The 14,284-nt window shown below is 42.0% G+C and overlaps 1 protein-coding gene across 1 annotated transcript in view; it reads left to right on the forward strand.

Annotated features, from left to right (window-relative positions):
* Positions 1-518: 518 nt before the first annotated feature.
* CD80 (CD80 molecule) overlaps positions 519-14,284 on the forward strand; it is a 50,124-nt gene continuing 36,358 nt past the window's right edge. Inside the window, exon 1 of the mRNA XM_054713949.1 lies at positions 519-615. Within this exon, the coding sequence (XP_054569924.1) occupies positions 519-615 (97 nt within the window). The remainder of the gene's footprint in view (positions 616-14,284) is intronic.

The following is a 14,284-nucleotide window of genomic DNA, read 5'->3' on the forward strand; positions in this document are numbered from 1 at the left end:
AGTATATTCTGAAAAGTACCTGAACTTTCATGGGTTGGCCATTATAGTTCTCTATTTCTAATTAAGTCTTGATCATTCCTAGTAAGCAGAGAGTCATTTCATGGGAGAGCTGTAGTTGGCTCTTAGAACAGGTACAAGGCAAGATCATCTCCCCAGAATCCACCCAATCTGTACTGTGAACTCACCATCATGCCTGGTGTAGGGGAGGCTCAGATTAGGATCCCAAAATTATTTTAGGCAGGCAATTAGAGAGTTTTACAAGCCACAGTGGACTTCCTGGGTGACTTTTATTTTCTTCTTTTTCAGGGTGTCAGAATAAATCCACAATCTTTTATATTCAGGATTTTAAAGATCTGGGCACATCATCAGCCTCTCCTCAGTGTGTTTTGCAATTGAATCCTCTGTGTGAGGCAACTGAATTATCTTCTGCACAGGCCTGGGACTCCCTTGGGAGGGGCCCAGTTCTCACTTGATGCAAAATTGTTTGCTTTCATTTTTCATTGTAAGGAGCAGAAGCCATGGGTCAAATGAAGTGGAGAACACTACCCTCCAGGTGCTCATACCTCAAGCTCTTTCAGTGTTTGGTGCTGGCTGGTCTGTACTACTTCTCTTCAGGTAAGCAACTTGACTGATTCCATTGTTTCAGGGCTTAGAGAAATGATGATCTTTCTAATTTGAAGACGGAAATAAAGCAGTTGAGGTGTATAATCTTCCTTATGTTAAAATTTCCACTTAATGCTTTTTTTTATGCTTTAGGTGTTGATGCCCTTTGTGCACACTGGCATCTGACATTAAGTGATATCATATTTAGAATAAAATTATTTTTTTAGTTATTTTTAACTTACTACATAGGTATTTCATGTGTGTTCTGCAAAGAATATTTTATCTTCTGGGGGCTTTTGTTTCATCTTAGGTGCTAGATTTAGAGGACTATTGGGAAGGGTGGGAATCATCCTAGCAATAGGATGGCTCCAACTCTATTTTTTTAAATCTATCTATGTATCTATTTATATTTATTTTAGAGAGAGAAAGGGAGAGGGATAGAGAGATAGAAACGATGAGAGAGAAACATCAATCAGCTTCCTCCTGCAGGCTCCCCACTGGAGATAGCATGTGCCCTGACCTAGAATCAAACCATAACCTCCTGGTTCATGTGTTGACTCTCAACCAGTGAGCCACACTGGCCAGGCCCAACTTTTTATTTTTATTTTTTTAATATATTTTTATTGATTTTAGAGAAGAAGAGAGAGGGAGAGAGAGACAGAAATATCAATGATGAGAGTCATTGATGGGCTGCCTCCTCCATGCTCTATACCAGGGATCAAGCCTGCAACCCAGGTATTCGCCCCAAGTGGGAATCGAACCATGACCTGGCTCATAGGTCCACACCTAACCACTGAGACTTGTCTGCTGGGCCCAGCTTTATTTTTAAAGTCAAAGCAATAGGTTTGCTTTCTGCTGAGCAGTATAGTATCTGGTTTCCCCAACATAAAGAGAAGGCTTTGGCTCCCACAGTTTTCCAGTCTACAAAGAGCTCTTACTTAAAACCTGTCTGCACTGTGGGTGTTGCCCAGAATGTCTAAGTTGGGAGGGAGAGAAAGAAAGGGAAGGGAAGAGAAGTTAGGGTACACAGATTACTTGACTATCTATACATATATATAAAGAGGCAATATGCAAATTAGGCCAGGACACCATAACTGGTCATGACTGGACAGGAGGCGGTTGCATGCACAAGTGAGGCCCAGAGCAGAGACAGAGACAGAGACAGGGGGGCTGGAGCAGACAAGGACAAGGACAAGGGTCCAGCCCACAGCCTCCATGGCTGAGCGCAAGCCCAGAGCGGAAAAGGAAGGCCTGCCCGCAGCTTCTGCAGCCGTTTGCCCGCCTGCCCGCAGCTTCCGCAGCCGTTTGCCCGAAGCCTCCACTGCCGTTTGTAGGCCAAGAGAGGAAAGGGTGGGTGGATGGGTTCTCACACAGCCTCTGCAGACAAGCGCAGGCCGCGGTTGAGCGCAGGCCCAGAGTAAAACATTGACAGCAAGTCCTTTGGGGCATTAGAGGCCCACAGAATGATCCTTTTCTTTTTTATGAAACACATAACTCTGACACACTATTTACAATTAAATGAGTTCCATATATTTTGACATTTTACAGCCCTAGAAAGTTACATATAATTATCAGCAAAGTGAGAAGATGAAAAGAATTTTTACGCTTTTAACCTTTTGCACTTGGATGTCGAGTCTGACTCGACACGGTTAGCATTGGTAGCAGCTCGAGAAAAAAGCAAGCGAGTGCAAAGGGTTAAAGATGTAACTAATTTCTGTCTAGAAGAAAAACCAATTCAAAAAGCGATGGTTTTACTGTCCGATAGGATATTAGCCAGATTGTACCTAATTAAGTAGTTTTACTTCAGGCTTTCATCTTTGGCAATCTCCTTTGAATAGCATTGTCATCCTGCCAGTCCTTTCACTGAGTTAAACAGAACTTTTGAATCTGCTATTATGTATTTGAATAATAATTATGTTTTTAACACGTGCAAAATTTTGTTTTGACACAATAAAACAAAAGATCATTTGATTCTTCCCTGGAACACAGAAAAGCACAAACTTGAATCATTGGTGTGGCTTAAGCTAATTTTCCAAATATTGTTAATAAAATTCATGTAGGGATCTTCAGAGAGCCAAGAATTTTTTCAGGCCTACATATTCAGCATCTCCAAGGAGGAGGCCTATTATTCTGTGTTTTGTTTTGTTTTTTAATACTCACCAGAGGATATATATATATATATATATTAGTTTTTATTTATTTATTTATTTTTTATAAATCTTTATTGTTCAGAGAGAGGATATTTTTTCTTTCTTTTTTTTAAAATATATTTTATTGATTTTTTACAGAGAGGAAGAGAGAGGGATAGAGAGTTAGAAACATCGATGAGAGAGAAACATTGTAGGAATCCCTTTCCACGTCCCGCGTGGTCCAGGGTTCCAGTTCAGGGTTCGGGTTCTGGAGAAGGGCCGCACACAAATGAAAGGAGACTTGAAGAAATTCAATTTGGCGAAATGGGGGGCCAGGCGGTAGTCCACCTCTAGTGGGAGAACTCACGACTGCTCTGGCTCTGCCATCCCTTTTATTGAGGCTTTGGGGAAAAACATCTTAGGCAAGATAAACAGAAATATACATGTAGCCCTTAGGCAGGAAATAACAGAAACTTACATGGGACAAACAAAGGTGGAGGCTGCTTCAGCTAACAATATCTCAACTAAAGGGTGAGTGGTTAGAGCAATTAAGGTTGTTGACCAGCCTTCCTGGCTTCCTGTCAACATCTCTCTTTTTAGTGAAACTGATTTGTTTCCGGCATCTCCCCCGTTTTCTTTTCTTAAAAAATCTTGCATATGCAGACTAGAAATAAACATATAAGAACAAAAAATGAGAAAAGCAACAATGGCTATGATGAGAGTTCAAATGAAATCAGTCTGCAGTAAGTTTCTTTCTGGGCCAACAGTTTTTGAATCCCAGTTTCAATGTCCAACAGTTTTTTGAGAACATGTCAGCAATGGTATCTGGATGGTGGACAGATGGTGGTAATGCAGGTCCGACCTCTGGTTTGGTCCTGGGCAACCTGCAGCGACGCACATCCGCTGACTGCTAGCATGGCAAGGTGTCGTCAGTGTCTTCCATCTCTGGACTGCTTCTCTTCTGTCTTTATGGCTGGAGCATTCCTGTCAATTCCTCTCTGTTGCAGGAATCCACATGGTCTTGGAGTTGTTTTCTGAAAATATACAAACATATTCTCGACCAAAGGTTAATAAAGGAATCTTTTCTATAAATTTTACTTGGGATCCTTTTTATTTGAGCCCAAACGATTTTCCTTTGGCTTATTCTGAAACCATGTGTGTTTTTTCAATAGGTGTCATGCTCTTAGTATTACAAATGAAAATTAGTTTTCAAAGAAAAAAATTTTTTCTGGATATTTTTCCTTACATAATATTTTTCCACTATCCCCCCTTTTTTGATATAATTAGGAGGCTTTTGGAAAATTTTTATAATGCAGTCTTGATCACTTTAAATTTTAATTTTTTGTACAAAAATATGACTGTTTTAGGTTCATTGCATGTTAAGCAATGTTACCATGAAATGAACTACCAAAAGAATTTTTCATTAATACTGTAGAAACAGCTTTTTGTCCAGTATAATTTTTCTTGAATATTTACTTATTTCAATTAGCCAATTTAAATTAATCTGAAAATTTGACTATTTTACTGTCAAATTTAATACTATAACAATAATCTTAGTTTACCCTGTAAGTATTAATGCAAAGGATTATTTGCATCCTTGAGAAGGCTCTAAGCATTCCTGGTATTAGACTGGATTTAGATATAGGGCAGCTGTTGTCAGCCAAGTCTCTGTTGCCTGGGTCTCAATCTGAGCTGGACAAGTCTTTGTCGGCCACCTGGGTCCCGATCTGAGCTGGACATGGGAAGCGCGAAGCAGCCATGGGGCAGGAGACCTCCCTCAGAATGGGCGAGTGTTCGAGCCCCTGTAATGTTGGGGGGGTGAGGATCTGTGCCCCACCTCTGTTGACCCCCAAGTTCTCTCCTGATGGCCCCTCTGCGACTGTGCCTGTCTTAGGTTGTTCCTCCCTTGAGGAATCTTACCCGTCTTTGACTAACCAGCCATCCTCTGGGGCCAAGCAGGGTGATGTGAGGTTCAGTTTTGTCTCCTTGGTAGCCTATGCCCCTAAGGCCTCCATGCCCAGCACCTGCCTTGGGATCCCCTCACCTGCTGGCGGGGCCCTGGCATTGATCACATATCTTGGGGAACCCAGGTTTCTTCTCCAGGGAGGGCCCAGCTCACGCCATTGTGCGAGAGACAGATCCATGGTACCAGCCACCACGAGGCTTCAACCTCAGCAGGAAGAGAGAGCTCAGGCAACAGCTGTGGGCAATTGGATGGTGAGAAGTGGGTCCCTCTTGGCAAAAAGAGCAAGAAGGGCTAATATAGAATGCTCAAATGCCTTCCCAGGGGGCCTTCCACTCGTAAAAGGGATTAAATCCTTTCATGTCCTTTTTAAATTGCTGCCAATCATTCAAAGAATTAGTTTGTAAGTTTGTTTGGTATATGCTGTTATAAAATATCAAAAACCATAATGACATTGTAGAAAAAATATCATGTAAGGATTCTCTTTGCTCTAGGCATGGCAATTCAATTTTAAACTGAAATAAATATTTAGTTACTTCGTTTTGCCCTTTTTGGGGCCAAAAACCTTCATAACATTTAAAGTATATTTATTAATTTTTATTTGATAAGGCTTTCCATGCAATTTCAAGTATATTAGATCTGTTTTTAAAAAAGATTTCCTTTAAGAAGAGAGGATAAATTTCTTGTATTACTCCGGGCCCTTGGAGCTTTCCAAGAATCGTCTCTGTTAAGGCCTTGAAATTTTAACATGGGAAAAAACCCATCAAATATATATATATCCATATATGATTTTTAAAGATTATAAATCCTAAGATATCAATTAGATTTTAAACTAGTTTTTGCATAGAAAAATTTTGGTTGGGAATCACAAAATTAATCCTCTTTTTTAATTTAGACCAATAATAAGCAACTTATTTTGAATTCCTAATTATTAGAGAAAACAAAACATTTTTATTTTCTCAAAAATAAGTTCTTATACTTTAGGCATTTAAATTACCACAACTATATAATTTCTCCTAATTTAATTTGCACTTTGACTTGTAAAGCTGGCAAGTCAAATATTTAGCATTTTGTTATTTCAAAATATCTAAACCTTTACCTATATTATTTATATAATTAAGCAAACTTCCCCCAAAGATTGTTTTTGCTGCAAATGAGTTTGGAAGAAGTTTGTAGCCATTCAAAAGAAAATTACCACATTCCTTAGCATACTGGGAGAGTGAGCTTCCTTATTGGATCTCCACGTGTCTCCCTTTCCCCACATCCTACTTACTTCGGGGGAAGCATCAGCAACAGATCTGGCCTGATTTCTTTTCATGCTTAAAAGATAAAGACAGATCTCAAATTTTTTCTTTCTTTTTCGCTTTCCAAAGTAATAACTAGCACCCAGTTTGGCCAAGACTTGCATCTCTCTGCGAATTCTTTTATAATTTTTAAATGAAACCTTAAGTAATCTCATTGCAGGAGAGCGGATAGCCTTGCCCTCTTCTGCCACCTTTGAATTTTTCCGCACCAGAGGCGGCTTCAGCACTGGAGTTTCATTTCTTATTACAGATTTTAAATTCCAAATACAAACTAAGATTTTAATTTGAACAAAAAACCACATTCTTTAAGCATGCAAACCAAAAGTGTATAATAAAGTTTTCTTTATATTTATAACCTAATTCTTCCCCATTAGCCTGGCTGAAAAAGAAGTTCCCACCCTACTTACAGTTCGCGACTCTGCAGCTGGCCGTGGGCTTTTGTGTGCGGTGAACTTTCCTCACCTTTTTCCGGTGAATTTTCCACACCTTTCCTCGGTGTACTTTTTCCTTCCTTTGCTCTTAGGCGAAAAATACCTTCTCCTCCAGAAGCCCCACGTTGGGCGCCAGAATGTAGGAATCCCTTTCCACGTCCCACGTGGTCCAGGGTTCCAGTTCAGGGTTCGGGTTCTGGAGAAGGGACGCACACAAATGAAAGGAGACTTGAAGAAATTCAATTTGGCGAAATGGGGGGCCAGGCGGTAGTCCACCTCTAGTGGGAGAACTCACGACTGCTCTGGCTCTGCCATCCCTTTTATTGAGGCTTTGGGGAAAAACATCTTAGGCAAGATAAACAGAAATATACATGTAGCCCTTAGGCAGGAAATAACAGAAACTTACATGGGACAAACAAAGGTGGAGGCTGCTTCAGCTAACAATATCTCAACTAAAGGGTGAGTGGTTAGAGCAATTAAGGTTGTTGACCAGCCTTCCTGGCTTCCTGTCAACATCTCTCTTTTTAGTGAAACTGATTTGTTTCCGGCAAAACATCAACCAGCTGCCTCCTGCACACCCCCTACTGGGGATGTGCCCACAACCAAGGTACATGCCCTTGACCAGAATCGAACCCAGGACCTTTGAGTCCACAGGCCGACGCTCTATCCACTGAGCCAAACCGGTTTCGGCAAGAGAGGATATTTTTTCACTGCTTTTTAGAGAGAGTGGACTGGAGGGAAAGGGAGAGGGAGAAGGAGAGGGCCTGCTCGTGGCTGAGGGCAGGCTCTTGCCAGCAGTCCCACCTCTGATCATGAGCCGCAGAGGAACCACCTTTTCTGACCGCTCATTGGCTAAGCTCCCCGTATGCTACTCGCAGTGTTCTTGGTAACTTGCCTAATAAGAATCCAAGAAGGTGATCTAGGGTTTTTCCACCTCACTCCTGGAGGAAAAAACGAAGGTCCGATGCTGGAGGGCTAAGAAATGTCATATCCTGCCCTTGCTGGTTTGGCTCAGTGGATAGAGCCTCGGCCTGCTGACTGCAAGGTCCAGGTTTGATTCTGATTAAGGGCATGTACCTAGGTTGCAGGCTCCTCCCTGGATGGGGCCCAGGTCAGGGTTCATGCAGGAGGCAACCAATCGAAGTGTCCCTCTCACATTGATGTTTCTCTCTGTCTTTCCCTTCTCTTCCACACTCTCTAAAAATCAATGGAAAAATATCCTCAGGTGAGGATAAAAGAAAGAAAGAAAGAAAGAAAGAAAGAAAGAAAGAAAGAAAGAAGGAAAGAAGGAAGGAAGGAAGGAAGGAAGGAAGGAAGGAAGGAAGGAAGGAAATGTCATATCCTATGAAAGACACATCTTGAAAATGCCTAAAGAAAGTTTGTCATTTATTCGTGGTGAAGGGACTGGACTCTGTGTTGATGAAAACACCTTGGCAGTTGGGGCGGCCGGCAGTGGCAGCAGCAGCATGGTGATGGGGGCAGCGCCTTCCCCTGATCAGCCAGGTTGCCTCCTGCAGAAGGAAGCCTACTGACGGCTTAGGCCTGCAGGTAGTGGGCCTAAGCCATCAGTAGGACATCCGCTGAGGGCTCCTTGACTGTGAGAGGGTACAGGGTTGGCTAAGGGACCCCCCCCCTTGCACAAATTCCATGCACCAGGCCTCTAGTTTTGTATATATTTCACAGTTTTATTACATTTCCAACAGTTACAATTTTCTTCTGGGAAGTTGGGAAAGCACTCCCAAATTAGTTTTAGAGAATCTAAATAAGTTTCAAAATACTTAGAAGGAAATTTGTACAGGCTTACTAGGTGTGTGAGTGTGTGTGTGTGTGTGTGTGTGTGTGTGTGTGTGTGTGACATAGAGAAACAATAAAAAAAGATAATATAAAAAGATCATTAACAGCCCAAACCGGTTTGGCTCAGTAGATAGCGTGTCAGCCTGCGGACTCAAGGGACCCAGGTTCGATTCCGGTCAAGGGCATGTACCTTGGTTGCGGGTACATCCCCAGTAGGGGGTGTGCAGGAGGCAGCTGAATCGATGTTTCTCTCTCATCAATGTTTCTAACTGTCTATCCCTCTCCTTTCCTCTCTGTAAAAAAAAAATAATAAAATATATTTAAAAAAAAAGATCATTAACAATAAATTTAATAAAATTAAAAATATATATTAAAAATAATAGCAGCAAAAAAACCACACACACATTAAAATGAAAACCAAGGCTTTAGCAATCATTCCAGGAAATTCATCATAGGCAAAAGGAAGACAATCTTTGAGCTAAAGAAAGACATTTAGGAAAGCTCCTTATTCTATAGCAGTGATTTTCAATCATTGTCATCTCATGGCACACATAAATTAATTATATTAACATTCTGTGGCACACCACAATATGTATTGTATTTGTTGCCAGTCTGACCAAAATATAGGTGTAATTTTTATTCATTCACACCAGACTATTGTTGTGTTGTCTGTTGTCATTGTTTTATTTGACAATCTAAGGGAAAAGAGGTCAGTGCCCCTGACTAAATAGGCCTGACTATTTAGTATTGCATGTTTTAAAAATTCTTGTGGCACACTGGTTGAAAATCACTGTTTTGTAATTACATCCAGATTTTACTGTTGCTGTTCTGAGTCACAAATGAACCCAAGAGCAAACAAACTCACGAGTGAAGAGCAGTGAAGTACCTGGTTCTGACTGTAAGAGCCCAAGATCAAGCAGACCAGGGTGGGCTGGGGCAATTGGGCAGATGGGAGATAGGTGATGGTTCGAGAATTCTATGTGGGGCAACAGTATGGACAAAGGCACAAAAATTAGCATGAATCTGACACATGCGTTCATTCCTTTATTTAACCATTTATTAATTCAACAAACACTGAGCACCTCCTAAGCACAGACCCTTTTCTTGGACTTGGGGACAAACTATGAGCAAAACTGACATGGCTTTTGCTTTCATGAAATTTATGGTCATTAGGAAGAAAATGAAAATTAATCAAATAATCATTCAATTGAAGGTATGACAAACAAAGCTGTCTTTCCTTGCCAGAAAGGAGAGTGGTGAGAGTGAACTGGGGAGAACACAGAAGAAAACAGGAAAAGAAACCAAGGAGCGAGAAACTGAAGGAGTGGGGACCTGTGGAGATAGAGACCAGGCTCCATTAAGGGCTTGATGGCCACAGTCAGGAATCTGAATGTTCCTTGGAGGGCACCCAGAAGCCATGGAAGGGTTTCGAGCAGGGGAGTGACATGGTCTATACCAGTGCTGCTCACACTTTCATTTTGCATACCCCTTACCTGGGGCCTGTTAAAACGCCGTTTCTAGCACAGGGGCCTAAGTACAGAAGCTGTCCCGGTGGAATTTCCAAAATGCTCAGAAGATTTTTGGTTCCTCTTTTCAGTCTGGTTCTGCCTCAACATAGGCATCTTGTAAGGAGGCCTCACATAGTAAGTCACTGACCTTTAGAAATACTTACACTTCTCAGTGGCCAAAAATTTCTTAAGAACCGTCATTGAAATTAGCTCATTTTCACCAACATGGCGGAGTGAGAAGACTTCTTTGTTTCCTTAAATTTACAAGTCAGACAACAATAACTCAACAAAGGATCCCTTGCTCAACACACAAAGTCTTCCTGAGAGATCATCCACCCATCTGAAGGGGGTTTATTGGAATGAGTAGGAAAGTGAGATGGGGGGAAGGACAGAAACTAAAGAACAGTGGCTAAAGAACACGGTTCGGCACCCACCATAGCTCCAGTGAGCACAGTAGTGGTGGATAAGTCAGGTCGCAGCCCTCACACAACAGCCTGGAGCATAAGAGGAGCAAAGGCTGTGTCCCTCCCTTCTCCCATTGCAGCAGAGTCCAGTAGAGGTGGCTGGGATGCTTAAACAGCACAATAGGCCGGCAGCCATTGCTGACAGGAAGGCAGAGCTGTGAAATCATGAACTTGCCTCCCTTGCCCCACCCATCACCCCAGGCCCTGGTAGAGGTAGTGAAGACAACTCCAACAACACAGTGGGGTGAGCTGCCATTAATAATGAGGAGGCAGTGATGGAAGCTAACAAAACTGGTTCTCCATTATCCTGTTCACCTTAACCAAGATGAGCAGGTCACAGAGGAGACACCCACCACTCCAGTGGTTCTGTGGCATTTTCCTCAATTTAAGCAATGTCATGGGTAAGAGAAAACAAAAACTTGTGCTATAGCACCATCTACGGGAAACCAAAAGAAAGTAACCTACCGAGCAACCTACTCAAGAGCAAAACAGTGTCTCAACAAGAAAAGCATTCCCTTCCTCGAATGCGCAGACCTAGAAACAAGAAGAACCATGAGCAATCAAGGTAACATGGAAGCACAGAATGAAAATGAAAAGTCTCCAGAAACCAAACTCAAAGTCGTGGAAGACTGCAATTTAAATGACAGAGAATTTGAGATTGCAGTTATGAAGAAACTCAAGGAAGTACAAGAAAGGCCACTAGATGAGCTCAGAAATAAAATTAATGAACAAAAAGAACACCTTACCAAAGTAATTAAAATTATAAAAAAGAACCAAATAGAAATTCTGAAGTTGAAGAACTCAATAAATGAGATGAGGAATGCATTAGAAAGCATTGGATATAGAGCAGACCAGACAGAACAGAGATTCAGGAAGCTCAAAGATAGGAGCCTAAAAATGAACCAGGAGGAAGGAGAAAGAGAACTAAGAGCTACCATATGATCCAGCAATACATCTTCTGGGTATCTATCCTAATAATTTTAAAACAATTTTTTTTGTTGTTGAAGATGTATGTACCCTTATGTTCATTGCAGCTTTATTTACAACTAGAGGCCCAGTGCATGAAATTCGTGCATTGGTAGGGTTCCTAGCAGCTGCTGGCTGCCAGCCAGGGCCTCCCTCCCTTCCCCTGGTCACCTGCCAGCGCTAGGGCCTTCCTCCCTTCCCCCAGTCGGCCTGCCCTCTGGTCGAACTCCTGGAAGAACTCCAGTTGAGGGGACAATTTGCATACTATGCTTTTATCATATAGGATAGCTAAGTCATGGAAACAACTTCCACAGATGATTAAAGAAGATGTGGAGAGAACCAAGATGGTGGTTTAGGTAAATGCCAGCATTTGCCACCTCCTACAACCACATCAAAATTACAACTAAAATACAGAAAAAAAAAATCACTCAGAACCACCTGAAATCTGGTTGAACGTAAGTCCTACAACTAGAAAAGTAAAGAAGAAAGCACATCAAGACCAGTAGAAGGGGCAGAGGCATGGAAGGGACTTGTCCAACATACATGTGTGGTATTTTTTTAATTGGGAGGGATATCTCCAAGGCCTCTGGTGAGAAGCAAGGGGCCCTAGCCCCACACCAGACTCCTCAGCCCAGAGTTCCAGAGCTGGGAAGAGAAGTCCCCATAACTTCGGGCTGTAAAAATCAGCAAGGATTGTGGCTGAGTGTCACAAAGGCTGCTGGAGTCTCAGATAGCTCCTCTTAAAAGGCTGGCACATGTACTTACATGGACCCACTTCCTCTGAGCTCCAGTGCCAGGCAACGACTTTGGGGGGTTCAGCAAGCATACAGGGAGGACCTCGATTGTCTGGCATCAGGGCAGGAACGTGGTGGCGGCTTTCTCCCAGCTGAGGGTGCTCACAGGGGTCATCGTTCCTATGCTGGGAACTCCCCATCATGACAGAGCTGACTGGCAGCCATATCTGAGTTTCCATCAGCATGGCTCACACTGTTTGCTCTGCCCTGGTGATTCCTTGAAATCCTACCCCATTCAATTTGCAGCCCCACCCAAGCTGTTTGCAGTGACTTTTCCATATGAATGGCCTGTCCTGGCTCAGGCTTCAGACTTTTCTAAAATCTATCAAACAAGCAGCAGCTGGTGTCAGCATGCCCAAACCTATCAATAAGAGTCCCAAGACCTGGCACTAGCAATAAAATGGCAATACATACATATCTATCAACAATGGAATATAAAAATCAAAATAAATGAACAAGAAATATAATGAACAAAATAAACTGATGAATAAATTAGAATCAGAGGCATGGAAACATGGAACAGGCTGAAAAATCCCAGAAGGAAGTGGGGAGGGAGGGTTGGCAATAAATTAACCAAAGATATTATATGCATATGCATTACCTATGGACACAGACAACAGGGTAGTGAGGCGGGGTGGAATAGAATGGAGAGGGTCAATGGAGGGAAAAAGGGGGACATCTGTAATACTATCAATAATAAAGATTTTTTAAAGATATAGTACATGGATAATGGAATAGTTAGCCATAAAAAATGAGGTATTTCCATTTGTGACAATATGAATGAATCTTGAGATTATTGTGCTGAGTGAAATAAGTCAGATGAAAAAGGACAAGAAGTGTATTATTTCACTCTTATGTAGAATACAAAACAAAAACAATAAACACATAATAAACAAAACTCATAGATACAACATAAACAACAGAATGGTGATTACTAATGCAGAAAGGGGGTGAGGGGAGGATGAAGAGGGTAAAGGGGATCAAATACCTGGGGATGGAAGGAGGCTAGACCTTTAGATGTCTTATTCTAAACTTGTACACCTGATATCTCTATGTTATTAACCAATGTTACCCCAATAAATTTTGTTTTAAAAAAATTAGCCCACTTTCAGTTAAGATTTCTCTTTTTACAACATGTCAAAATCAGTTAGAAATCCTAGATTCTTTTTGGGAACAACTAACCTATTAGTTAGAACCCCTAGACATGGGCCTCCCCAGGGGGTCTGTTGGGTCTGGACATGGTACGGGGGGAGGGGGACAGTTGTGAAAGAACTTGGGGCTCAGAGGGACTCTGCGCAGCATTGGAAAAGTGACCATGCCTTCTGAATGAAAAATTCGTAAAATAGAGTCTGAGAAGGGATTTTGGTGCTACTGATGAGTACTCAGGAGCTAACAAAGCAATGGAGTTTGGAGGCTGAAAAGTTGGCATTTCTGGAATATACTGATGGAAAAATGGGTAGAATGTTTTAAATGCGGGCCTTCTAGCAAAACTAGGTTGTAGGGCAACTGCTACATGGATGCAGATGGCAAGAAGAGATAAAGATGGATATAGGTCTCGTTTGGGGTAGCTGAATGGGTCAGACATGGTCCAGAATGCTAACAAGGCCTTGTCTGGTGGGGATGAGGGAAGTCATTGCTGTCTGAAGTCATGGGGTCAGTCCAGGGCTGGAAGGAAAAAGGACTCTGTTTCTCAAAGCAAAAGCACTTGGTGGTAGGGCCCAGCTGGGGTGCCAGCAGTGCTGGCTTACTTATCCTAGACCTGGGCCCTAAAAGTTGAGGAAACCAGTAAAAACGAAAATCTTTGGCCAGAAAATGTAAAACTGGAGCGGTTTCCTCCTCTGTAAAATAAGACCATCTGTACAAATGAATAATCATGAAAATGGCTTGAAGATCTCACATGTCTTAACTATGACTTCCAGATTCCTGTGGAACCGAGCACATGTCTCACCTGTGGTGGGAGCTCATATGCTAGGTTTCCTACAGCCCTTCTCATGGGACTAGTGGACCGTCTTCCTCACTGTTTGTCAAGAGATAAATGGGTAAAGAATTCATGATCATCATTATCTTATTCTCCTTCCTAAAATAGGAAGGAATTCTGGCACATGCTAAACCATGGATGAAACTTGAGCACATTATGCTAAGTAAAATAAGCCAGTCACAAGACAAATACTGCCCTGGCCAGTATGACTCAGTTCTCTCTCCCTCCCTCCTTCTCTCTCTCTCTCTCTCTCTCTCTCTCTCTCTCTCTCTCTCTCTCTCCCTGAAATCAATTTTTAGAAAAACAACACCAGAGGAGAGTATCATGCTAAGTGAAGTAAGTCAGTCAAA

This window comes from Eptesicus fuscus, chromosome 3 (genome assembly GCF_027574615.1).
Source record: "Eptesicus fuscus isolate TK198812 chromosome 3, DD_ASM_mEF_20220401, whole genome shotgun sequence".
Lineage (NCBI taxonomy): Eukaryota > Metazoa > Chordata > Mammalia > Chiroptera > Vespertilionidae > Eptesicus > Eptesicus fuscus.